Consider the following 25189-nt stretch of genomic DNA (forward strand, 5'->3'; position numbering starts at 1 on the left):
CTTGCAGTTGACATATACAAACCGAGTCTTTGATCAAACAGCTGGTATAAATATGCAGTTTTATTTCCCGGAGTTCAACCTTCTGAACTGTGTCCAATTTTGGTAGTGAAGACCTGCATTTTTCCGAATGCTTTGAAAGATTTATCCATGTGTAGAAAATGTGGAATTTGAACTGGGATTTTTCAGTATTAAACGGAGTGTTTTATTCCCTTTTGGGACGTCTCTAATGGCAGTAAATCTGATCACTGGTGGGGGTGCAGGGAATGAGAGGGAGTTGCCGATCACCTTATTTTTCACCGTTGTGTAGAAGTGCATCAGAATCCAGTCTGCAGATTGCTGTAAGATGTCAGAAGTGCTCTAATCTCTATTTATAGGGAGCACGTCTTCCCTGCTCATAGCATAACTTTCTGAGCAAATCGAATAATCTAACGCAATTTGTGTCCCCTGCTGCTAGTCTAGAGAAGGAACGCAGCGCACCTTTGGAATGCTAAATTAGGTAATTGTGTACCTTAGCCCGCCCTGCTGTGTGGTGAAGTTTGCGGGGAGGATAGCTGCTGTATAGAGAGAGAGCGAGGGAGAGGAGAGAGAGTTTTTTTTTTTTTTTTTTTTCTTCTGCAAAAAATGATTTCACTGGAGATTTCCCATCATGCATTCATGCATACCCCCACAGGAAGTGAAGTGGCAGGTATCCTGTAGCCTGTGCAAGTCTGAAGAGCAGCATTGGGGAAACGGATGACATTGGGAGGGGGTGCGGGGGGAGGGGGGGCGCGTGTCACGAGCCTCCCCGTTATCTTTGATTGATGGTCCCCGCAGTCAAAGGTGACGTGGGCCGACCCTGCGGTTGCCGTGGAAACCTTGGCTGTTTTTTTTCCACAGTGGTTCTGATTTACAGCCCAGCCATTCTCCGTCCTCTATTTATTTATTTTTTTCCTCCCCGCTCCCCTGGTCTCTGGAAGCCGGCGCAGGGAGAGCGCTTTTGTAAGGGGAGGCAGACAATGCCCTATTCTGCCCCGCTCCTTTCCCCTAAAACGCTTCAGCAGCGTCCGTTTCCTCCCTTTTATACTGCTATGGAAATGTGATATACGGTGAAATATACAGCCCAAAGCGCAGTTTATCTGAGTGTGCTGCACACACCGGAAACATGTCAATTATTTGGGCTCAAACATGGAATATCATTTGGAATATTGCAAGTTAGGTGTATCGGGAAACTGTGTTCCTGAATGTATGTATAAAATTGCATACACAAAAATAACTATATGAAACTACCTAATTTGTGCTGTTTTTTTTTTTTTTTTTTACCTCAGTTCATGATTGTGAATACATTTTTTATTTAATCAAAAAAAAAAAGTCAATTTTTTAAAATGTGTTGACATACATTGCTGCCTCTTTAGGTTAAATTAAGTGGAAGTGCATTGTGGGCGTGGGCTGTGCGTTATGTGGCCTGGGTCTGGCTCAAAGGAATCCTGGGAGCTGAACTGTGGGCATTGTGTGGCTGAGGGAGGTGCTGGCCTCCCTGTACCTCCCCTCCCGGGGGGGACAATGGCCACGGAGGCATTTAGCTGTGGGGAGAAAGCCGCCAATTTGTCAGCCTGTTCATGTACCGCACGGTGACCCCGGCAGCAGCACTGCCCACTGGGCTGACCAAACGTCCTTGGGGCTGCAGCTGGACAGGCGAATGTGGCCGCCACAAGGGGAGGTCAGAACGGGAGTTCAGCCAGCCAGTGAACCGCGAGTTTAAATCCTAAGTTTGTGCTGTATCCTGTGAGTCACGGGGTTACTGTCAGACCCATAAAAACTGTGGGAATGATCGCCGAAGTGTCAGCACAACAGAACGGTCGACGTGCAGGATAGTCTGACGGTTCCTCCTCAGACCTGAGCAGTAGAACCCTTTCCCTCATCCTCTCTGCTGTATCGAGCCTCTATACGGCTTTCAGGCGCGTTCCTACCACCAGCCAGAGGGGAGGAAAGGCCCTTTTGTGGTGAGGCGGGGCCCGTGTGACGGGATGGGGCCGGAGAGAGGACAGCAGCGGTCTGAAAGGCGAGGGGCTCGCTGGTCATGCTTCATTACTCAAAGTGTTCCCTGATTGATCTCTTCAAAGTGGGGTTCGCCCGGGGTTTTTTTTTTTATGAGGGGGAAGGACCCGCTTTGTGCAGGAAAAAAAAAAAAACAACAAAAAAACAGGAGTTGCACAGAGAGCTACTTTGACGTTGCTGTTCCATTCTGTGTGTTTGGAAACGGGCTGCAAAAGTGAATTGGAAGGAGTCCCGGCTAATAGGCATAGGATTTTAACATTGTGTTTGATAGGGGACAGTGGAGATCTGGACAAGCATTGTAAAAGCACTGTGTTCCCGTCATTTGGCTGCGGTACTCAGTGCGCCTGAAAACCTCTGGCTGCTTATTAAACGTTATTGGAGGCCAATTAGGCAGAGAGGAATGAATATGGCCCGGTCCGAGAGGCCTGCAGTTCTAGCTGGGAGAGGGTAAGGATGGGGTACATGGTTTGGTGAACAGGCAATGCCATGCCTCACATTTCTGGACAGTGAGCTCAGCCTTGGTGTGAGTGTAAGTTGTAGACTGAGGAAGCTCCATTCACACTCTCACGAATGGAGTCAAGGACTCCCCGTTACAGTTGCAGTGGTCACACCTAGATGGGCCTGAGTGTGAGATCTCCACCTCTCACTGCTGCTTTTGTCATTGAGGGCTCCAGAAACGTGCAGCTGATTGGTTTAGGCGCACCTGTAAAGAGGAACACACTACCTTTTGATCACTGGGTGGGCAGGACTGTGGACTAAAACATTTCCCTGTTAAACACTAAAAGTTTTTTGCTGTTCTGTTTTTCTCATGAGAAGTAAGCATCAGTCCAGAACATATACAAACCCAGCAGGGCCATGTACACCTCACTCTTCATTCTTTAATTCTAACTGTTTTGCTTGTATTGATGATTTGATACATCAGTCTTAGTTTTGAGTGTTCTGGCCTGATTTTGTATTTATGATTAAATCTTATCAGTGCTGGGCTTGATGGTTCTGGTCTGATTTTTAGACTGACGTTCTGATCCGTCAGTATTAGATTGGTGGTTCTGGCTTCGTGTTGGGTGGGGGATTTCTGCCTGTTTAGTTAGGGTTTGCAGGTTTGAGTGTTTTTTGCTTTGCCCCCTGAGGACCTGAGGCTCACCCTCTTCTCCCCGCCGCAGGTGCCACCCAGCTGCTGCTCCTGGCCCGGCGGACCGACCTGCGCCGCATCTCCCTGGACACGCCCGACTTCACCGACATTGTCCTGAAGGCCGAGGACATCCGGCACGCCATCGCCATCGACTACGACCCCGTGGAGGGCCACGTGTACTGGACAGACGACGAGGTGCGGGCCATCCGCCGAGCGCGGCTGGACGGCAGCGACAGCCAGCTGGTGGTCACCTCGCAGATCAACCACCCGGACGGCATCGCCGTGGACTGGGTCGCCCGCAACCTCTACTGGACCGACACCGGCACCGACCGCATCGAGGTGACCCGCCTCAACGGAACCATGCGCAAGATCCTGGTGTCGGAGTGCCTGGACGAGCCCAGGGCCATCGTTCTGGACCCTGTGGCGGGGTGAGTACGGGGGTCTGGGGGGCAGATAAGCAGGAGGCAGGGCAGCTGAAGGGGCTTCCAGCTGCCCTCTGTGTTCCTCAGTCTGAGGTCACAGGAAGAGCCTGCTGCAAACCAAATCCTAGAGATCATCATAGAGGCGCTGAGGGTCTGTGGGTGATAAAGACATGATACTGCCGTGTGTGTGTGTGTGTGTGCGTGTGTGCGTGCGTGTGTGCGTGCGTGCACAAGTGTAGAAATGTAGCTGCCACACTTTCTATGGTGTCTGTGTGGATGTGTGTTTGTACATGTATGAATGAATTCCACTATAAGCTGCTAGTATGCATTTAATTTAATCTGTTTTGAATACATTTTTACTGTGCTGTTTAACTATATTTTGTTGATTGCACTAAACTGAATTCCATGCAAATGGGAAGTAGAGCTTATCCGATATTTTACCTAATACACACTAATGCAGTGTCAGCCACGGAGTAGTAAAATATACAGTAGGTAAGGCATTCTGGTCAGCACAGTGAACATTGTCGAGTCCCTCTGTCTCTTTCATACAGAGCTCTCCTGAGAATGCAAGAACACAGTAGACAAGAGACCCAGATGCAGTGCAAATTCTGAGAGCGGAATAATTCTGAAAATATTTGCGAAACGGACAGGTCATTGCTCTAAATTGTTTGCTGTGGCGTGTGCAAACAGTACAAGTTCATTACATGTTGACACAATCTTATCTAACCAGCTTAAGCCAACCCACCTGACCAGAACAGAGTCCTTCTAAATTTCTACAAAGTACATGTTTACACCACAAAGAGTGTCATTATGCATGTAGCAAACCTGATCTGTTCTTACAGATAATAAGTGTATAAAGTCCACAGCATCAGTAGTGCAAGTCATTTGACAATTTTAAAACTCACTGCAAGGTTGTCAGTGTAGTAGCTCGAGCCCTGACTGGGGACCCTTTTGCCATGTCCCACAGCCCTTTACACAGCATGTGCTAAGCAGGTGGTGTTTGAATACATGTTGCTCACATTTTACATGAGATCTGTTGACTGACGTAGTCCAGGTAATGTACCTTTGCTCAAGGTTAAGGCTGTAGCGCACTAGCGAGGTGGCGGGAGCTGATTCTGTAGTCTCCTCCTCAGACGATGAAAACGATGAGGGTGTAAAGTGCTTGAAGAGAAGAGCGTGTCTCTTCAGCACTGTGCAACATTGATCTTTAGCAAGTCCAAGCGAAGTGTAGCTGAAGACCATGATGTCACCGCTGTTTTTTTTAAGCGTGTGTGTGGTGACATCATCGGAGCGACGGCCTCCTCGGTGCCATGCCTGCTGGCTGGCAGCGGGGTTCTTGCCCACATTGTTCAGGCCCAGCGGGTTGACTCATAGCTGGAGCCGTCAGGAGCTGACATGGTGTTGGTGTAAGCCTGCCAGCCCTGTCTCTACCTCGCGTTCCCTCTCTCTCTCCCTCGCTCTCGCTCTTTCCTCACTTTTGCTCTCTCTACCTCTCTCCCTTTCTGTCTCTTTCTCTCTCTCCCCCTTCTCTCCCTCCCTCTTTCTCTTTCTCTCTCCCTCTCCCTTTCTCCTTCCTTTCCTTTTTCTCCCTCCCTCTCTCTCTTTCTCTTGCTCCCTCCCTGTCTCTGTCTCCCTCTCTCTCACCCTCTCCCTCTCCTTCTTTCTCTCTCTCCCTTTCTCTCCCCCCCTTTCTCTCTCTCTCTCTCTCAATCTCTCGCTCTCTCCCTCTTTCTCTCTCTCCCTCCCTGTCTCTCCCTATCTCCCTCTCTCTCTCTCACCCTCTCCCTCTCTCCCTCTTTCTCTCTCTCTCTCTCTCTCTCTCTCTCTCTCTCTCTCCCCCCCCCCCCCGGTCTCTGTGTCACAGGCAGAGATCAGTGAGCGCATGGCACTAAAGCCTGTGGATACCAGGCATGCCATTCCTCAGAGTGCAGCAGAGCTAACAACACAGCGGCCGCACGGCCTACGCACTGTGCCTGCCACACATGGCCCTGGAAGCCCAGTCCCACTGCGTCACTCCACGGGGAATCACAGCGCATCAGCCGTTCAACAACAAACCCACTCCAAACTGACCAATGAGAAGCGTCCACTTCTGTCTGCTGTGACAGTTTATCAGTGGAACAAAAACGGATCAAACCGCAGATGTGCAGCGCTTCAGAAATGCTGTGAAGGTTTCCTAATTGCCCCGTCGTTCAGCCTGCGAGGACACCTGAGTGTTCCCTGTCACGGTGTTGCATTATTTCAGTGCAAAAATAACTTCTCCCAGCCCCAGCTTGAATTCGAACACGACGCTTTTCATCCGTCCTCGTTAAAACACATTTTTGTCAGTGTTTTTTTTCCCTCCCCCTAGTAGCTAAATTATTCCATCGACCAGGTTCTTCTTTTTCATGAATCTTCTGCCTGAAAGACTTTTTGACTGAGGCGTAATAATTCCCTGGTAGCCGTGAGAGATGGAGATGTTTTGACTAATTCAGCATGTGGGGGTCTCTCCTGGCTCTTCCTGGTTGGTGAGATTGATTGAGGCACATGCAGTCTCCGCTCTCATCATCGGGTAATGGGCTTCATGGTCCTCTCCCCCCCCCCCCCCCCCTCCACAGGCACATGTACTGGACAGACTGGGGCGAGATCCCAAAGATCGAGCGGGCGGCTCTGGACGGGACGGACCGGGTGGTGATGGTCAACACCTCGCTGGGCTGGCCCAACGGCCTGGCGCTGGACTATGCCGAGAGCAAGATCTACTGGGGGGATGCCAAGACGGACAAGATCGAGGTGAGGGGGGTCTGTCGCCTCGTTACACTGCAGGGGGAAGCAGTGTGTACGTGTGGAAGTCCAAACAAGAAAGGCATCGAGAGAGACCTCTTCAGAGTACCATCTAGGCTTCAATTGGTTGTTCAGGCAAACGTTCACAACTTAGTTTTGTGACTGTTGTTACCTTTATTGCATGCTTAGATTATCACCCTGAATTGCCTGAATCATTTTCAGTAATTCTCCCGAATGGGAGACAAAGGAGTGTTACCGATAAGCACAATGTACCTTGGTCCTTATGTAGGGTGCACAGGTATACTGTATACTCACATGGCATTGCTTATATTCCCCTCCCTATTTCTGATGGATTTGTAATAGACTGTACAGGTTTGTGTTAGGGGGGGCCTCCAGAGACACTCCTCCCTCTGCCAAGCTTTAACCGCAGCTCATCACCGCTGTCTGCTGTTCCTCAGGCCCAGCGCATCGAGAGCTCTCCTGCTTTAGCATGTTCATTAGGGAGAGTGTTTGCAGGAGGCGGGGGGCAGCTGTACAGATAATCCCTCAGATAATGTTGATCGGGCCGGGGGGGGGTGGTGTTCAGCGGGGGGCCTTTTGTGGCAGCTCTTTATCTGGCAGCCTGCAGCCGGCCGCCCCATGCGGCTCGCGCCCCAGCTGGCTGTGTCGAACCGCCGGCCGCAGCGCCCCCGACGACGGCGGGCGGGCGGGCGGGCGGCTGCGTGTCACTCCGCAGGGCTGGAGGTCAGGAGCGCCCTGTGGGTCGCGGTGCCCTTTCTGGCCCCTGTGGCTTCCTGTCCGCTGCAGCAGAGGATGATGGGACAGTTCTGGAGCAGTGACTGAGATATTGTGAAGGGTCTTAGTTTTTTTTTCCCCAAGTACAGCATCAGTAATCATGCTTGGACTGGACTGGATATTTCCAAACATATGCGCATGTATTGAATACAGACCCCCTCTAACCAGACCTCTTAAATGTTCAGGTTTTGGCTGTCCGTCTCATGCGTACACAAAATGAGGTGCAAAATAAATCAATACAACCTTCTGTAGACATTTTGTGCAGCATATGTTATAATAGGATTGACTGAACACCCCATGTTTACATGCAGCATTTAATTGAACTTGCTAACTAACAATATTGGGTTAACGCTCGTTAGGAAATTTCATTCATTTCCAAATTTGGAGCACAATTTGCAGATGCAGAGATGCTGTCAGAGGTTCTCACAATCAGAGACCATCTGCATAAAATAATTACTTACTACCTGTTTAGTAGTTACAAATAGGTTCACTTCATTTTAGTATAGTTGATACTAGTAGGGAGAAAAGACTTGTGTGTGACTCCAGACACCTCAAAGGGGCCACTTTTTCCGAATAGCCAAATGAGCATGACTTTATAGGAAATGAGCATCAAATTTTCCAGCCCTAAGTGTTATGCAAGCCAACACGAGTCATGATGTGGTGCCTCTGTGCAGTGCAATACAACAGGTACCGCAATAAAATACCAAGTCTTGTGTTAATTTGCCTGCAGCTGGTCAATTTGCAATACAAAATGGCTCTCATTTGCAGCCATTGAGAAGGAGCAGTTTATTTTTTTCTTTTTCAGTAAGGAGGTGGAAAAAAAATGTGTCTGGTTTTACTCCTTCCACATGGCGGCTGCATGTTGCTCTGCTAGTGATCAAAATACTGCAAATTTAATGCTCGCCGCCATCAATCACCGATTCCAAAGAGTAAACAAATCTACTGAAGCCCCGCGTCGCTCCTCGGCGCTAACAAAGTGGCGGCGCACGGAGGCGGGCTTCCCTTATATGGGCGCCGCGGTAGCGTTATTGTCAGTAGTGGATGCTGCCATCCGCTGCGTGCCGAATCGGGGCCAAACTTCCTGTAACCCGTAAGCTTTAATTATACACGAGGGAGGCTGCTGGCAGCGTCGTTACCCAGCATCCGCGAAGGCCGCTGCTTTCGACATTTTAATACGGTTCTGTGCATTCACGAGTCTGGGGAAAAAAAAAACGGACCGGCGCTCAAACAGTGAACCCAATGAATGCAATAAATGAGGGAGGCAGTGAGGGAGCAGTGGATGAGCATTTAGCACTTAAAAAATGCTACGCTGTACTAATCCTCCATGTGTGAGCATTGTATAGGCAGCTTTTGGTCACAAGGGCATTTAAAACATTAGCCTCATATGTGGGGTATTGTTTTTTCGTTTTTTTTTTATACAAATAGCGGTCATGTTTCTATGTGTGTCTCCTTCCCACCTGGCAGATGAACTTAAGGTGGTGACGAGCGCGGCCGGTTAGTTGGTACACACGTACATTAAAGCGCTTTGGACAGCAGTTTGTACATACGCCAAACCGGCCGCAGGGTTGGCCCTCTCCCCACAAAAGCAAGACCTGTGCCGTCAGGTCACACATCAAAACGCTCGTTCCTGAAAATGATGCTGTTAAACATCAGCGCTTAAAGGGGGGGGGGGGTTATTTACTGTTCATGTGCAGCTCTGACATGACTCACGCTATGTTAACACCCAGCTCCCTTACCCCCTGTTGCACCCCATTCCCTCCCCCAACCCACATAATCTGGCACTGAGTAGTCTCCCCTCCGGGGGGTCGTGTCCTCTGCTCTCCCAGGTGGTGCTGCCCCGGCCTGAGAGAATGCGGTTCCACAGGCCCCGGGTGTGTGCTGGGGGGGGTGGGGGTAGGGTGCGCGGGGCACCCTGGGACGGCCTTCTGGCTCTCACAGCTCTGAGGTGGTGTTTGCGGTGGAGCCCACATCTGGTTCCTATTGCTGCCTGCTCTCCAGCTGTGGTTTCCACTGTTTAGAATAGCCCCAGAATGTGAAACCAACACCACAGTGCGGTCGCAGCTCCCAAACCAGCGGAGACCTTCTGGCTGAAGCCATTTGGTGGAGGGTGGAAACTTCATTTTATATACACAGGGTGGTGGAGTGTGTGTGTGTGTGTGTGTGTGTGTGTGTGTGTGTGTGTGTGTGTGTGTGTGTGAGAGAGAGAGAGAGGGCCCTGTGTGTGTGTGTGTGTGTGTGTCCTGTGAGTCCACTGAAATAAGTCCAAATTATATTTTTGTCACCACAAAATTCTGTATAATTGTCACACTTAAATTGCCTGATAGATTATCGGCAGTCAAGTTGTTCTGATACATTTGAACAAGGAAAACAAAAGTTGCAACTTCTCATTTTTGTAGGTGTTGCTGTTCACCATTCAACATGTTTAACTACAGATTAAACAAAAATGGCTGTCCTTGAAACCTAAAAAAAAGTACTGCATGAGCAATTTATATGTAGTCTGGAAACAATAAAAATGGCTAGATTCAGCCAGAAATGTAACCCAGAAAAGTCCCTGGAAAAAAAAAAGTATATTTGAGTGTAGTATTTCAGAGGTCCGGAGATCTGGCAACACTGGAGGCTGAGAGGGGGAGGATTGCGCACGCATGAGGTACTCAACCTCAAAAGACTCCATTTCGCTCTGGCATTCGCTTTTCCTGCTCGTTTGGAAGCCTTTTGGGCTTTCCTTTGAATTAAAGAAAACGAAACATGCTATAGGTGCAAAGTGTCATGCTACTTTGTTCCCCCTCCCACAGCCCTATTTTCCATGAATCAGAGTGGCGGTTTAGGAGTTTTCCAAGGCACAATGGCGGTTGAGGTATTCAGTGCAGGAGTGTTTGTAAGGGGACCGTTCGGACTCCTCTAGCAGACTGTTGCCCCCCCCCCCCCCCGCTGCGTTCTTGGATGCGCGCGAGGAGCGTGTATATTTATCCCTCCAGACCAGAGGTCAGCAGAAGTGCTCCAGCCAGACGGCCCCAGCGTGCAAGATCTCACAGCCCAGCTGTGAAGGCAAGCCGCCCCACCAAATGGGGCAGGACTAACAGGGGACCGAGGTCAACAAAACGCCGCATCTCACAGGAGTGGCAGTAAACAATTTGTCAACTGTTGAGTGTCCCCTTCTTATTCGTGTCCATGTGGGGGGGTGGGGGGGGCACATAAGTGCATGCCCATGCACACACACACACAAGATTAAAGGTCCCCTGGATCCTGATAAGGGCAGCTGCCAAATGAATAGTAATAATAAAAATAAATAACGTCGGTGTGTGCTGTATCTGAAGAGAAATGTGGCGGCCATATGCGGCCTTGTTTGTTTGCTCCGGCAGCTGCTTTTCATTAAGGCAGCCAGGAGGAGCTGCCAACGCTCTCAGCCCCCTGCTCTCTGGTGTCTTCCGACAGCCGTCCACGCTCAGTCGCTGTGACGTCGCTTTTTGATTCAGACTTCCCTCCTGTCATGCGTTCAGACGAAGGGTGTTTTTTGAATACAGACGTCATTAGGTTCCTGAGATTATAAGGCGATTTGTACCCATTTGCAGTCAGAATGGGTCATTTATTGGCAGTAAAGTCAAGATTTAATACCTGACCAGCACTGCACTGAATTTGAATGGCAGCTTGGTAATCAGAAGGTCACCGAGCATTGATCTCTTGGGAGGTAAAAATGCTCTTCCTTATTGTGATCATTTAGCATGGTGCTAATGATCTTTGACCTTTCACCCCCCCGTAGGTGATGAACATGGACGGGACGGAGCGCAGGATCCTGGTGGAGGACAAGCTGCCGCACATCTTCGGCTTCACACTGCTGGGCGACTTCATCTACTGGACGGACTGGCAACGGAGGAGCATCGAGCGCGTGCACAAGCGCTCGGCCGAGCGCGAGATCATCATCGACCAGCTGCCCGACCTCATGGGCCTCAAGGCCACCTACGTGCACGAGACCTTCGGTGAGCGCATCCGCCGGCGCCCGACAAGCTAATTGCGTTTTAAACAGCGCATTGAAACTCTAACCTGCTCTAAAATGTATGTGCTGGCCTCGAGCTACGCTTCGTGTGGGGTGAGTGTGAGTCATGAACCTCACCCACCGACTCTGCAGGCTCTCTGAAAAGGAGAATACTGAGAAATGTCTGCGGACAGTGCGGTGGGGAAGCAAGGATAACTAGCTGCGTGTTAATAATTGAACGCTTCTCAGCCAAAGCTGCCTCAGTTGAGACTACTGTTCTGCTTCTGACTGGGTAATTAGTATCGCCCACACTGAATTTGGTCTTTTTATTCCCCCCCGCCCCCCCAGGCACGAACCCCTGCGCCGAGAACAATGGGGGCTGCAGCCACCTGTGCCTGTACAAGCCCCAGGGCGTGCAGTGCGCCTGCCCCATCGGCCTGGAGCTCATTGGGGACATGAGCACCTGCATCGTCCCTGAGGCCTTCCTGCTCTTCTCCCGCCACACCGACATCCGCCGCATCTCCCTGGAGACCAACAACAACAACGTGGCCATCCCCCTCACCGGCGTCAAGGAGGCCTCGGCGCTGGACTTCGATGTGACTGACAACCGCATCTACTGGACGGACATCACGCTGAAGGTAGGGGAAGGCGCTGTCCTCCTGGCTGGCTCGCCGCCCGCAGCAGGCAGGATAATGGGCTCCCTGGGGACGCCAGCTTGGAAATAATTGATGGCTGATTTTGTTTTCTTTTCTGTTTTGTTGCTTTTTTTTCCAGCAGGCACTGACTGATAGCTGTTTTTGCTCTTTTAGCTGGGAGAGTTGTAATTACTCGCAGGACGTCTATTTTTAGTTGGGGGGGGGGGGGGGGGGGGGTTTGTTTCTTGTGCTATAGCTGCAAAGCGGAGGAAAGAGGAGAGGAGAAACCTGCTGTCAGAATGAACTTTTTTTTTTTTTTTTTTTTGGGAACTCCAAATATTTGCATGTAATTAGCCATAGCGAAGCGAAACCACAGACACAGCACGGTTAGTCATTGTGCCGTCTGAGCCGGGGAGGACCTCGCTGACGTAGGTGTCGCTCGCGCGGTTACGAAGGCCAGCTGCTGCCGTGAGTCAGTCCGGAGGGGAGCCCCGACGCGCTGTGAGCGCGGTCACTCCCGCCGAAGAAAACACGCTTTTGTTTCCCATGGAAGTGTAATTAGCATGGAAACACAAGCGCACGTGCGGCCCGGAGCTCGCCGCCGCTCCGAGGTCCTGTGCTTCCCCTCCGCTCCAATCAGCCCGCGCTGGGGTGGGGGCTCGCGGCTCGGCGCTGCATGGGAGACGATACATGTCTTAGCAAGTATAAATAATTCAGAGGGCTGCATTCTACCTTCCCCCTTCTGCAGGCTGTATAAATGAGCCATGAGTTTCGGGCTGGCTCAGAGAATCTGTGATTTTGCTATTGCAGAGCTGTGGTTTCACCTCCCGGCTGAAGTGGGCAGCGTGCGTGTGTGTGTGTGTGTGTGTGTGTGTGTGTGCGTGTGTGTGTGCGTGTGTGTGTGTGTTGGCCTTCGCTGCTGTGTAAGGTCGATAGGCCATTTAAATTACAGATGAAATTACATACCCGTATTTCATACTTAAAGCCTACAATTAAAAATAAACATTAAGTGTGTCAGGGTTGTTACAGCACTACATGTTGTGCAGTCAGCCTCACTTGTAAACATTGCTGTTATCACTGCTGTGAAAGTAAATTCTTCTTATTTTTATTTATTATGTCTATCAGTGGGGGAAAAGTAAAGCTGGAGTTTCTTGTTCCCATGGGTTGGACATTTTTCACCTTTTCAAAAAACATTATTGGTACATTATTCAACAAAGATCTTATGCCAGTAATCCTTTAATGTCTTTGCTGACTGTTATTTCATGCACCACCAACTTGTGTTGCATTTCGAATACAGAATGCATGATAAATTTTGCATTTGTCTGCATGTCATTTAATTTGATTTGTTTCTTTTCAGACCATCAGTCGGGCCTTTATGAATGGCAGCGCCCTTGAGCATGTGGTGGAGTTCGGCTTGGATTACCCAGAAGGCATGGCGGTGGACTGGCTGGGGAAGAACCTGTACTGGGCCGACACCGGCACCAACCGCATCGAGGTGGCCAAACTGGACGGGCAGCACCGGCAGGTTCTGGTGTGGAAGGACCTGGACAGCCCCCGGGCCCTGGCCCTGGACCCAGCGGAGGGGTACGACTGGAGAAAGAGTTTAAATTCTTTTACGGTAACGCCATGCTTTGCTGAAGAGAATGCAGCATGGTGTGGCATGAGAATGTGCCAAACAGGCAAACTTTACAATCGTTTTGGTAATCTGGCAGTTGTCTGTTTTCATAATTTGGAAAAGTTAAAGGTCATTGTTCTAGAAATAAACACATGGAATCATTAAGACCACATTTTAATTCCAGTCAGAACCGTGTAAAATGTTCGAAGAACTCCCTGTTAAATGGGCATTTGCAAGGCCCAACTGTAAAGCATTAGCAGTTCAGCTGCAAAGCATTTAGAGTTTTTGGGAGTAGTAGCAATTAAGTTAAATGATTTGGTGCGTTTGGTCGGCATCGCTTAATGCTTTTGAATGGCTGGAGATAACTGGAGAAGCAGCAGAGGGAGGAGAAGGGGGAGGCGCGTTTGATCTCCGTCTCTGTCTCCGCTCACAGTGTCAGTGGTTTTGAGGTGTAAGAAATTTGGCTAATACCCGACGCACATTGCCAGGACTGCAGAAGTGAGTCACATGGACTCAAGCCTGGTAACGTGGCAGCTGGAGCAGGGCCTGTCTGCTTTCAGCGCCGGGATGATTGAAGGGAACCCGCGTTCTGCCAAGAGTCAGTCTTGCAACACATTTGTTTCGCCCACAGCTTCATGTACTGGACAGAGTGGGGCGGCAAGCCCAAGATCGACCGCGCCGCCATGGACGGGACGGGGCGCACGACGCTGGTCCCCAACGTGGGGCGCGCCAACGGCCTCACCATCGACTACGCCGAGCGGCGGCTCTACTGGACCGACCTGGACACCACGCTCATCGAGTCCTCCAACATGCTCGGTGAGTGGCACCCAGATCACCGATGGACATGACATTCACCTCATTACATCAGACATGTAGTTCATTTGACACAGGAATGTTTTATGAATGAGTAAATTATTTATTATCCTGTTAGGATTTTATTATTTTTTAGTGTTAGAATTAATCTCAAAAAAATAAATGAACTGAATATTTAAAAAAAATTAAAATTTGGGAATTGGTGCACTTACAATTCCAAATATGAACGTTCATCAGGTTACACCGAAGGACAGTCGCAGCAAAGTCTGTCAGCCAAAAAATATTTGATAAATTACATTTTAAGTGAAATTTCATAAAGGTACAAAAAAAGCCTATTGGGAAAATAATATGGGTCCTGCTTTTGAGTGTAGTAAAGCGGGAATTCGGTCAAACCTGTATTCAAGCACTTACCACTAATCAGCCATTTGCAAAATGCACTAAACGTTAACAGTCCATTTGTGAAAATAACGGTGCAAAACACCCAATCATTGAATTCAGAAGTTGTATCCATGTGAAGAGTGAGTTTACATTACTGTACTGCTTGACTGTTTTATCTCGTATTTGTTTATTCTCATTAAAGAAAATTCATATTCTCCGTGTTAACTGTCTGCATTTGGTGTATTTTTGTCAAGTCAGCTTTGATTATGCGTTAAAATCGTGAAGGTATCGCTTTACAGAGTATAGTATGTTCCCGATTAGGGGCTCAAGCCTCAAACACTTATATTTAGAGGGGAATAAATCTTCAAAAGACATTAAACGCCTTGATGGAACAAAAGCTGCTGGCACTCATGTGGCGCATGTTTTGTCCTGAATTAAGGGGTTATGTGCCTAAGCCAGGGCCCGGCTCTACTATAAAATGGGCTAAAAAAAAAACCGATACTGCTATTACACTTATTCTAAGAACATGCCAGCGCTTGCAACACTACCAATTTGGAGTGGTGAAGAAAATAGCCCTGACCTTAGCATATGATTTGTTGCACTAAAAAAAGGTTTCACCAAGCATATGGCTAAGACAAGGTTTCTCTTTTTTTTTTTTTCGGTGTTTGCTTTTTTCGAAAAGGGCTGGAGCGCGAGGTGATTGCAGATGACTTGCCCCACCCCTTCGGGCTGACTCAGTACCAGGACTACATCTACTGGACGGACTGGAGCCAGCGCAGCATCGAGCGGGCCAATAAGACCAGCGGGCAGAACCGCACCGTCATCCAGGGCCACCTGGACTACGTGATGGACATCCTGGTCTTCCACTCCTCGCGCCAGGGGGGCTGGAACGCTTGCGCCTCCACCAATGGCCACTGCTCCCACCTCTGCCTGGCCGTGCCGATCAGCAGCTTCGTCTGCGGCTGCCCTGCCCACTACTCCCTCAACGCTGACAACAAGACCTGCAGCGGTGAGTCGCCGACCGCCCAGACCGACCGCAGTTGGACCGCTATCGGTGGGGGGGGTTGGGTTGGGTTGGTCCGGGATGGAGGTGAAGTCATGCGTGCGCATACCGCCCAGATCAACACCAGATTTGAAACGCTGTTCTGCCAGATGGTGAGCGGCTATGACAGGAGCGGAGAACGCAGCGGGCCGATCTCGCGTCTCTCTTTGTTTGACTAAGAGGTTGAAAAACTGTCTTCTGAGGTACGGGTATCAAGCCAGCGCAGTTTGCGGGTGGCCGACTTGGCAGGGCTCGAAAAACTGAAGCCCTGTTTAATCACAACTTGTTCCATCTCTGTTCAGCGCAGTAAAAACGCTTTTTTTTAAGTCATCTGGGGACTTCTGCATTTGAGTTATGAGGTTCAGTTTCCACAAAACGTTCGAGCGCGCATTAATTACGTGTGGTGTTGTTGACAGGTAAGTAGTCATGGAGTTTGAGCGATCTTCCAGAAAGTATCCTGGGTGGCTGAATATGAAACCGTGTTGTTAATAATGAGATGACTGTAGCAACTTAGCAGGCTCTCTGGGAAAACGCACAGAGAGTTGGGGATCGAGAGTGTTGCTCATTGGCTTCCTGTGCTCGCTCCCCCCCCCCCCCCCCCCCCCAGCCCCGACATCCTTCCTGCTCTTCAGCCAGAAGGCGGCCATCAACCGCATGGTGATCGACGAGCAGCAGAGCCCCGACATCATCCTACCCATCCACAGCCTGCGCAACGTGCGGGCCATCGACTACGACCCCCTCCACAAGCACCTGTACTGGATCGACCTGAAGCAGAACGTCATCCGCCGTGCCCAGGAGGACGGCAACCAGGTAACCGCCCCGAATGGCCCGCACTTGCACGGAGGGCTTCACACGAATGCTGATGTGGATGTGAAGGAATATGTGTCTTAGATTTTTTTTTTTTTTTTTTTCGGGAGCCATATATTTGAGTCTGTATGACTGTGTATGTCTGTGTGTGCTTGTCTTTCTGCCCAGACACATGTGGTGTGAGTCTTGGTCCCCCCATAGTATGACTGTGGTGTATCTTTCTCCCCTGAGTGTGACCGTTGTGTGTCTCTCTCCCCAGAGTGTGACAGTTGTGTGTCTTTCTCCCCTGAGTGTAAGCGTTGTGTGTCTCTCTCCCCAGAGTATGACCATTGTGTGTGTGTGTGTGTTTTTTTTTTCCCCCCACCCAGAGTATGACCGTGGTGTCCAGCACAGCGGGGAGCCTGGGCCTGCAGCCGTATGACCTCAGCATCGACATCTACAGCCGCTTCATCTACTGGACCAGCGAGGCCACCAACGTCATCAACGTCACCCGCACCGACGGCCAGCGAGTGGGCGTGGTCCTCCGCGGGGAGCAGGACAAGCCCCGGGCCATCGTGGTCAACCCCGAGAGAGGGTGCGTCCCGTCGCTGACGTCGCTTTGTCTTTCTCTTCCCCAAGGCCCTCCTCCTCTCGCCCTCAGTCCATTCTCAATCCACTTCCAAATGTTCAGTGTTAAACTGCAGAGGCAAGAGCGGGCATGGTGCCCAGCGTTCGATGTGTGTGTCTGCATGTGTAACTGCTGGTGATAATGTGGGTCTTGAATCAATTGGCGTGGTCTTCCAGCTTCTGTTAAGGCACTAGGTTGCATAAGGTCATTTTGTGGCCTCATTACAGACAGTCGGCAGAGTCTGAGTTCCAAGACATTTGAAGCAGAAGTTTTTTGTATATACTGAAGAAATAATACCTAAAATGAAGAATTAAATATGCTCATACTCTGTTACTTGTTAAAATAGGTTTGCATTTACTTCACTAGCTGATCAAAATATATATATAGTGAAATGAGGTCTATAAGTGTGTATTATGTGCTGACGATGGCAGAAAGAGTAATATTGAGAAGCTGAGTGATGCTGCAGGCAGACTGACTTGGTGATCCAGGTGCTTGGTTAACCTGTGCTTGTGTGGCTGCCCGTCTCCGCAGGTACATGTACTTCACCAACCTGCAGGAGCGCTCGCCCAAGATCGAGCGGGCGGCGCTGGACGGCACGGAGAGGGAGGTGCTGTTCTTCAGCGGCCTGGGCAAGCCCGTCGCCCTGGCCATCGACAACGAGGTGGGCAAGCTGTTCTGGGTGGACTCGGACCTGCGGCGCATCGAGAGCAGCGACCTCTCCGGTGAGTGCGGCCACAGATCAGCCATTTGCAGATATTCAGCTCCATGTTCCTTCTGTGCCCCATACTCTCGTCTATCAGAGTCTTCCCAGGAGCAGGAGATTTTGGGGCTCTATCTATATAAGGATGTTCTGCATTCACACGCACGCCCTCATGAATATTCACAATGAGTCAGCAAATTTGAGCAACTGTAGCTTAAGCTGTGACGGAGAGTGAATTGTCAGTGTTCAGCACATGGGTGAATATCTTGAGTAAATAGAATGTCTGTGGTTCGCTGGGCTCTGCCCATCTGTAGGCCTGGCCCGCTCTCTGTTGATCCTTGTTTTTAAGGTATTGTGGGATAGGCCTCTCTCCGAGAACAACTGGTGCCAGTTTCCAATAAACGAACCCAGCTGCTTATTTTCTGAAGAACTGTTTACCACTTTTGTGAGGTTTATACTTTTTTTTTTCCCCCCTTAGATGAGAAACATCTTAAACCATGTTGTTTGGACCTTGTGGTGATTGTGAATTCAAGTGTTTCCATGAGGTTGCATGAAACCGAACGTACCAACAGGGAAAGTCATAGTTTACAGCAATCGCTCCCCACCAGGCAATATTTATAAATAAATATGAATGTACATTTTTGAGCTTTTCTGATTATGCGGTTGCTTGTTGAAAAGGTCTGTTTTGTGACGTGAATGCTGAGCTCACTGGCTGATTGGTGGGAGCCCCTGCGGATCGCCTCGCTCATAGGTCAGGAGCGCGGCAACGTCATTGGGCCTGAGGGGGGGGGGGGGGGTCTGCTGGCCAATAGGAGCGAAGCACGTCAGTTTTCCGGGACATCGATGCGTATTGTGCGGGGCAGGGCCGCTCCGGCGCGAAGCCCGCACTCAGCACATTCCGGCGGGCCTCTGGAGCGCCACACACTCCGAAAAGAATGCGAACCATTCGGCCAGGAGCCGGGGGGGGGGTGAGGGGGGTGGGGGTGACGGGTGACTCCTGAGTAAGACAAACACTGCTTTTTAAAACTTATTAGGCTGGAGAATCCTCGCCCCGTAACTGCGGGCCTGCGCGGTTTTGGCTGGCGGCGCGGCGGGAATGGAGCACCCCCCTTTTCAAAGGCATCGGCGCGTTGCGGGCTCCCTGGCTAAAGTTAGATTGATGAGGTCCGCGATGAGAGTGGCTGTCATTAGCCTCCTCTGCAGATGTTTGTCCTGCTCTCCGCTGTAAATAGCAGCGGGGAAGGATGTGGTTGGGGGTTTATTCCACGAGGAACATTTAACCCCCCCCCCCCCCCCCTCCTCAAGAAGGGAGTTTGGATCAGAGGCCTCTTTCTGCTGGTGATAAACTCACATGCTGCAATTGGAGCTGTGCTCGCCTGCCCCCCCAGCCAAGACCCTGCTGAAGGCGAAGCGTAACTCCTGCTGTGTGTGTGTTAGATTGAGTCGAGCTGTCTTGGGAACGATCCAGGGGTCGAATGACATGAAAAAAGGGGAAAGATGTTGATCCTTTTCATGGTGAATTTTAGTAAAAACAAACCCTGGCAATGCGGGGGCCACACATGAGTTTTGTGTGTGAGTCATTCTGTTGGCTTTGAAAGCTTTTTAGAAATGTCAGCGCTGCCCCTTATCCAAACAGTTTTCAACAGTTTTCATCAAATTTCCACACGTTTTCATGATTATTTTGCTCATGCACATAAAGAAAAATGATTTCCTCTTCTGCTGCAGTACATTACGCTAGTTGAGCAACTGTGTTCAATTAACAACCGTAAATATTTTTTTCCCCTTCCCCTCTAAGAAATTATTAGAATATCTGCCCGAACTCAGCATGGATTAACGTCCGTCTTCTTTCACGTTTACCCGCCACCCCCCTTCCCCTCGCTCCCTGTCCCAAGTTTGCCTCTCTTACCTGTGTGCCCTCGGTTCCTGACCCCTCCCGTCTCTCCCCGCCCGGCTCTCGCAGGCGCCAACCGCATCGTCATCGCCGACTCCAACATCCTGCAGCCGGTGGGGCTGACGGTGTTCGGCAGCCACCTGTACTGGATCGACCGGCAGCAGCAGATGATCGAGCGCATCGACAAGACCACCCGCGAGGGCCGCACCAAGATCCAGGCCCGCATCGCCTCGCTCAGCGACATCCACGCCGTCCACCAGCTCGACATGGCCGAGTACAGTGAGTGCCGCTCCTCCATCCCCGCCTGGCCATAATTCTCATTTAATCTCATCATTGTCTGAGCTTTCATCTTCGTATGCCATTTCTCTCTGGCACTACTGAATAAGTACATGCCTGAACAGTTCATTTAGCAGTGCATGCTACAGTATCAGTACTGAACACGTGTATGAAGTGTGCAGTAAAACAGTGCAGTATGACTACAAAGAAACTGGTGTTTCCACACAGTTGAAGGGATGTGAATATGTGTGGGATATGTATATACGTGGTCACTCGCTCCTCCACTTAGTTGTCTTCCTGCATGCTCTGATAGTGCCTTGAAAGTTGGATGTTATTAACTCTTTGTTGTCCCCCTCCCGCCTTCTCTCAGATAAGCACCCCTGCACCTCAGACAACGGTGGGTGCTCGCACATCTGCATCGTCAAGGGAGACGGCACCACCCGCTGCTCCTGCCCGGTTCACCTGGTGCTGCTGCAGGACGAGCTCTCCTGTGGAGGTAAGCTCCGCCTCCCGGCTCACGGGCGACCTCCCGTTACCACGCGTGCGGGGGTGGTAATTTGGTGACGGTGCCTAACGTTAGGGGTCGTGTCTGTTTTCCGCCCCGCAGAGCCCCCGACGTGCTCCCCGGAGCAGTTCTCCTGCACGTCCGGCGAGGTGGACTGCATCCCGCAGGCCTGGCGCTGCGACGGCTACCCCGAGTGCGACGACGGCAGCGACGAGCGCGACTGCCCCGTCTGCTCCGAGTCCGAGTTCCAGTGCGACAGCCGGCAGTGCGTCGACCTGTCCCTGCGCTGCAACGGCGAGGTCAACTGCCAGGACCGCTCCGACGAGAACAAGTGCGAAGGTATACCCCCCCGCACTGTGCATCTGCTCTGTCAGTGTCCCTTGCCTCCAGCTTAAGTGCCTCTGTTACCGTAAAACCCGCAGTGTAGGTGCCATCCATTTCCTTTCTCCTTCTACAGTTCGGTGCCCGGTGGATCAGTTCAGATGTGCCAACGGACAGTGCATTGGGAAACACAAGAAGTGCGACCACAACACGGACTGCACTGACAATTCAGATGAACTGGGCTGCTGTGAGTAAATCATTTACTCTATTTCATTGTCTTTGTCTCTCAAAACATAACCAAACCCCACCCCTTTTTGCCAAAGCTTGAAACTGTTCCAGTCATTGCCTTCAGGCACTGTTTGACTACAGTATATTTCATAATTTACTTGGGGGTTTATGAAGGGTAGAAGTTCCAGACAGATGGTGCCCCCAAGCACTGATTCTAGATCGGCTTACCCAGCCTCCTAATGTTATACAAAAAGTTTTCTTGGTGTGTGAATGTCTCTGTGTTGGGCTGTTGTTGATGATGTCATCTTGCCTCGCCCCAAGATCCCACAGAGGAGCCTTCCCCCCAGCCCACCAGCACCGTGGTCTCCATCATCTGCGTGATCCTGGCGCTGTTTGTGGTGGGCGCCATGTATTTCGTGTGCCAGCGCGTCCTCTGCCCTCACATGAAGGACGATGGGGAGACCATGACCAACGACTTCGTGGTGCACGGACCGTCCTCTGTCCCCCTGGGATACGTGCCGCACCCCAACTCCCTCTCAGGGTCGCTGCCAGGTGGGTCTCAGTGGGACCGGTACCCCGAGATTGGCCGTAATCTGGGCTACCAGCAGCTACTCGCAAAATCCTGCTATTAGATCCTGTCATAGCCCTGAATCCTGAATTACTGGAATATTTCAACATCTAGTTTTTTTCCCCTGAACCTTATTAACAGTCTCTAAATCCATATGGGTTTGGATGTAATGTAAACCTGTCGCTACGTAGCACCAGACCTAGAGTTTGGTCTACCTGCCCTTGATATTTATATAAATCCATACACAGTGTTTGTACGGCCTGGTTCAGGTATTAGTCAGTAATAAACTCAGTCACTCACAAGATGTATTTATTCAGCACGTATCCTCATTCAGGGTCCCTTGGTTTTCTTAAACTGAGGATGCTTAGAAACACCTTGATAGCTTTGGTATAGATAGACGCTGATAGCTTTGGTACAGATTAAATTATATTAAGATTCTCCTACAGTCTCTGCATGTAGAAAACGCGCTCTGTGCCGGAGGTGCTGATTGGCTGGTTTTCTCCTCCGCAGGCATGTCGCGAGGGAAGTCTGTGATGAGCTCGCTGAGCATCATGGGAGGCAGCAGCGGGCCACCCTACGACCGCGCCCACGTCACCGGCGCCTCCTCCAGCAGCTCCTCCAGCACCAAAGGCACTTACTTCCCCCCGGTGAGGCTGCGTGTGCTGCTGTTTAAATTTAATCGTCTCTTACCGTGGGCAGTTCTCAGAATAAAGAGCCTGTTTCTTTCCCCTCCGTCACCGCGTGCGTAATTTGTAATGGCGTTTTGCTACTGTTGCTTGTGGGAAAAACGGCCATTGCAGCGAACGCCGTATTGCTGGTTGTTTTGCCCGTCTGTGCCCACTTTGGTTAACCATGTTGAGGAAAGTGATTTATAAAATATTGAGGTCTAATAAAACAAGACGCCTGGTTTGTGAGTGTGTGAAACTGGTAGCAGTCCCGTGTACTGCTGCATATTTCCATTAGTGTTAACGTTACGACTTTTCCCATGGAAATGGGCGCTGGTCTGCCCTTCTTTGGAGTGAGTTTGAGACTTTGTGGTGTGAGTCCTGATGTATCTTTCTCTCTGTGTTCCCTCTTTTTCCTCTTTCTCTCTCACTCCAACTTTCTCTGTCTCTTTCTCTCCAGATCCTGAACCCACCTCCCTCTCCTGCCACCGAGCGCTCCCACTACACCATGGAGTTTGGCTACTCCTCCAACAGCCCCTCCACACACCGCTCCTACAGGTACCCAGCAACCCGGCCAGGCCAAATTATAGACACTGGTGTAGACGCACATCCGTGTTCTCATCAATCTGACTGAATCTGGACCTGTTAATTATCATTAATTCCTGTTAATCTGACCCGTTACTCCTCTACCACCCGCAGCTACAGGCCGTACAGCTACCGGCACTTTGCTCCGCCCACCACCCCCTGCAGCACAGACGTGTGCGACAGCGACTACACGCCTGGCCGCCGCATCGCGCCTGCCGCCAAGGGCTACACCAGCGACCTCAACTACGACTCGGAGCCCTTCCCCCCGCCCCCGACCCCCCGCAGCCAGTACCTGTCGGCGGAGGAGAACTGTGAGAGCTGCCCGCCATCCCCGTACACCGAGCGCAGCTACTCCCACCACCTGTACCCCCCGCCCCCTTCCCCCTGCACGGACTCCTCCTGAGCCCCGCCCAGTGCCCCGCCCCTTCCCCGGCTCCGCCCCTTCCCCGGCTCCTCCCCCCTCACTGTAAATATCAATTGTGCATATTATGAGGAAAAAAAAGACATTTATGGAAGAGGGCGGAGAAAATGGGGATTCTGTACAGTATGAAAGATATGTTATAAAGGAAAGGGGCGGGGCACAGACAAGCTGGAGAACATTTGTACAGTAAAGAAAAAAAATATTTATATATTTTCTATACAGCATCTTCTGGTTGTGCCATAGGAGTTTGTATTAAAAAAAGAAATTTGTACATTTTTTTAAAAAAGGTTTTATTAAGTCATCACAAACAAAATACATTGCCTTAATCCAGGAGATAAAAAAACTACCTTCCTAAGAGGCTGAAGAAAATCATAAAATGCATAGAAAGGGACACCTTGAGATGGAATTATCTGATGCCAAAAAATGTTTGCTGTACATGACAAAGGAGAGGTTGGATGGGGAAAGACCCGGATGCCCGTCCGAGGAGGCGAGGAGTCGTGTGAGGCAGCCATGTTGTCACCATTAAGCACCCATCTCTCAGTTCACTGTTCCTACCTGGACAGTTTGCAGACCTGTTGCACATTGATTCTGAAAGTTGAGAGGAGAGACAGGTGTGGTTTTACCTCTTTTTTTGTGTTGGGATTCTGAATACCCCACCTTCAACTGGAATAATATCTAAAAGAAAAAAACTGAAAACCTTCATTGTCAACCCTGGTGTGCTGCAGAATGCCTTTATGAAAAGAAAGCCGTTGAAGCAATAATGGATGGATAAGTTCGATAATCAGTTCCTGCAGCAGCCATCACATAGGTGTTGCCCCCTTCCCTCTCTGCCCCTCCCCCCTGCCCACTGTCCAAGGCCTGTTTACATCGAGACCTCCAGCTGCTATCCTCGCCAGAGTGTACAGACCCCATTAAGAGTGTCTTAACTCTCCGTCTGCCTGAGCTGGCCCTGCGTTCAGACAACCAGGACAGCAGAGCAGACATTAGGAACTTGCTCCCCTCAGAGGGAGTTTGGATTGTTGCCGACTCCCAAATGCCAGCTGCCATTCTACATCACCGATCCTGAGACCTGTATCCGGATGAGCCGCCTTCAGTCACGTGACGGGAAATGGCTGAGCAGCTGCAGTCACGTGACCGGAAATGGCTGAGTGACTGCAGTCACGTGACAGGAAGTGGCTGAGCACCTATGGTCACGTGACAGGAAATGGCTGAGCATGGTGGCCAATTCTGTGCATCCAAAATAGACTCGGTACGTTAAGAGCAAGTAACCAAAATCGGTTTTATCACTTTTTTTTTTGTTTTGTTTTTATTTTTTTTAATGCCAGACTGCAACTGTGGACTAATCTGTGTGGAGGAACCAAGACCCAAAGTATCATAACATCACTTCCTTTCTCTCAGCCCTCTTCACCACATGCAGTCCTTGTAGCTCTCTCCCCCTCCCCCCCCCCCCACAGGGAATGGAAGACTCTCAATCAACCAAGGACAAGTTATCGTGCCTGACCAGTTTTAAAACTGTTTTTATTCAGATTTTAAAATCCAGTGCCCGCAAAATATTTTCAATATTTTTGTACCACATATTGTGTAGATATCATATTTATAAGCTATAAAAAAATCTTGTATTAGTTTACTGTAAATCTAACCATTATATCCTTGCGGTACTTTTCAGCGTACGTTCTTACAGTATATGCCTCATTTTATTTTTCTATTACGTGTTTGTCTGAAAGTATGGAGACAATCTAAGACCGACAATTTGGGGAAAAAAAAGATATCCAGGTATCCTTGTTTTATTCTCTGTCGTGACAAATAATCACCCTTGCTTTTCTTCGCTTGAGAAATATTTTTATACACCGTTTGTGTGTCGAGTTATTTTCTACATACTCCAGTGCCAAATAAGAATTCATTCAGTTTGAAGCAGCGGTCACCAACACTTTCAGCCACTGTTCAACAGTACGTTTGTGAAGATGCAGCCCTGTGATGGGGACGTTACAGTACAGTTGGAATTCCCTGTCTCCTCTTGGTAGTGTC

At 50.1% G+C, this 25189-nt stretch overlaps 1 protein-coding gene across 1 annotated transcript in view; it reads left to right on the forward strand.

The window, feature by feature from the left end:
• lrp6 (low density lipoprotein receptor-related protein 6) overlaps positions 1 to 24726 on the forward strand; it is a 50814-nt gene extending 26088 nt beyond the window's left edge. The window contains exons 6-23 of the mRNA XM_036519914.1: positions 3195 to 3591; positions 6180 to 6351; positions 10895 to 11111; positions 11456 to 11745; positions 13100 to 13326; positions 13989 to 14173; positions 15231 to 15557; positions 16198 to 16400; positions 16766 to 16971; positions 17536 to 17726; positions 19665 to 19874; positions 20242 to 20367; positions 20479 to 20715; positions 20834 to 20944; positions 21247 to 21477; positions 22004 to 22140; positions 22619 to 22716; positions 22858 to 24726. Of these exons, the coding sequence (XP_036375807.1) occupies positions 3195 to 3591; positions 6180 to 6351; positions 10895 to 11111; positions 11456 to 11745; positions 13100 to 13326; positions 13989 to 14173; positions 15231 to 15557; positions 16198 to 16400; positions 16766 to 16971; positions 17536 to 17726; positions 19665 to 19874; positions 20242 to 20367; positions 20479 to 20715; positions 20834 to 20944; positions 21247 to 21477; positions 22004 to 22140; positions 22619 to 22716; positions 22858 to 23146 (3854 nt within the window). The 3' untranslated portion in view covers positions 23147 to 24726. The remainder of the gene's footprint in view (positions 1 to 3194; positions 3592 to 6179; positions 6352 to 10894; positions 11112 to 11455; positions 11746 to 13099; positions 13327 to 13988; positions 14174 to 15230; positions 15558 to 16197; positions 16401 to 16765; positions 16972 to 17535; positions 17727 to 19664; positions 19875 to 20241; positions 20368 to 20478; positions 20716 to 20833; positions 20945 to 21246; positions 21478 to 22003; positions 22141 to 22618; positions 22717 to 22857) is intronic.
• Positions 24727 to 25189: the final 463 nt, after the last annotated feature.

Source organism: Megalops cyprinoides, chromosome 25 (genome assembly GCF_013368585.1).
Source record: "Megalops cyprinoides isolate fMegCyp1 chromosome 25, fMegCyp1.pri, whole genome shotgun sequence".
NCBI lineage: Eukaryota > Metazoa > Chordata > Actinopteri > Elopiformes > Megalopidae > Megalops > Megalops cyprinoides.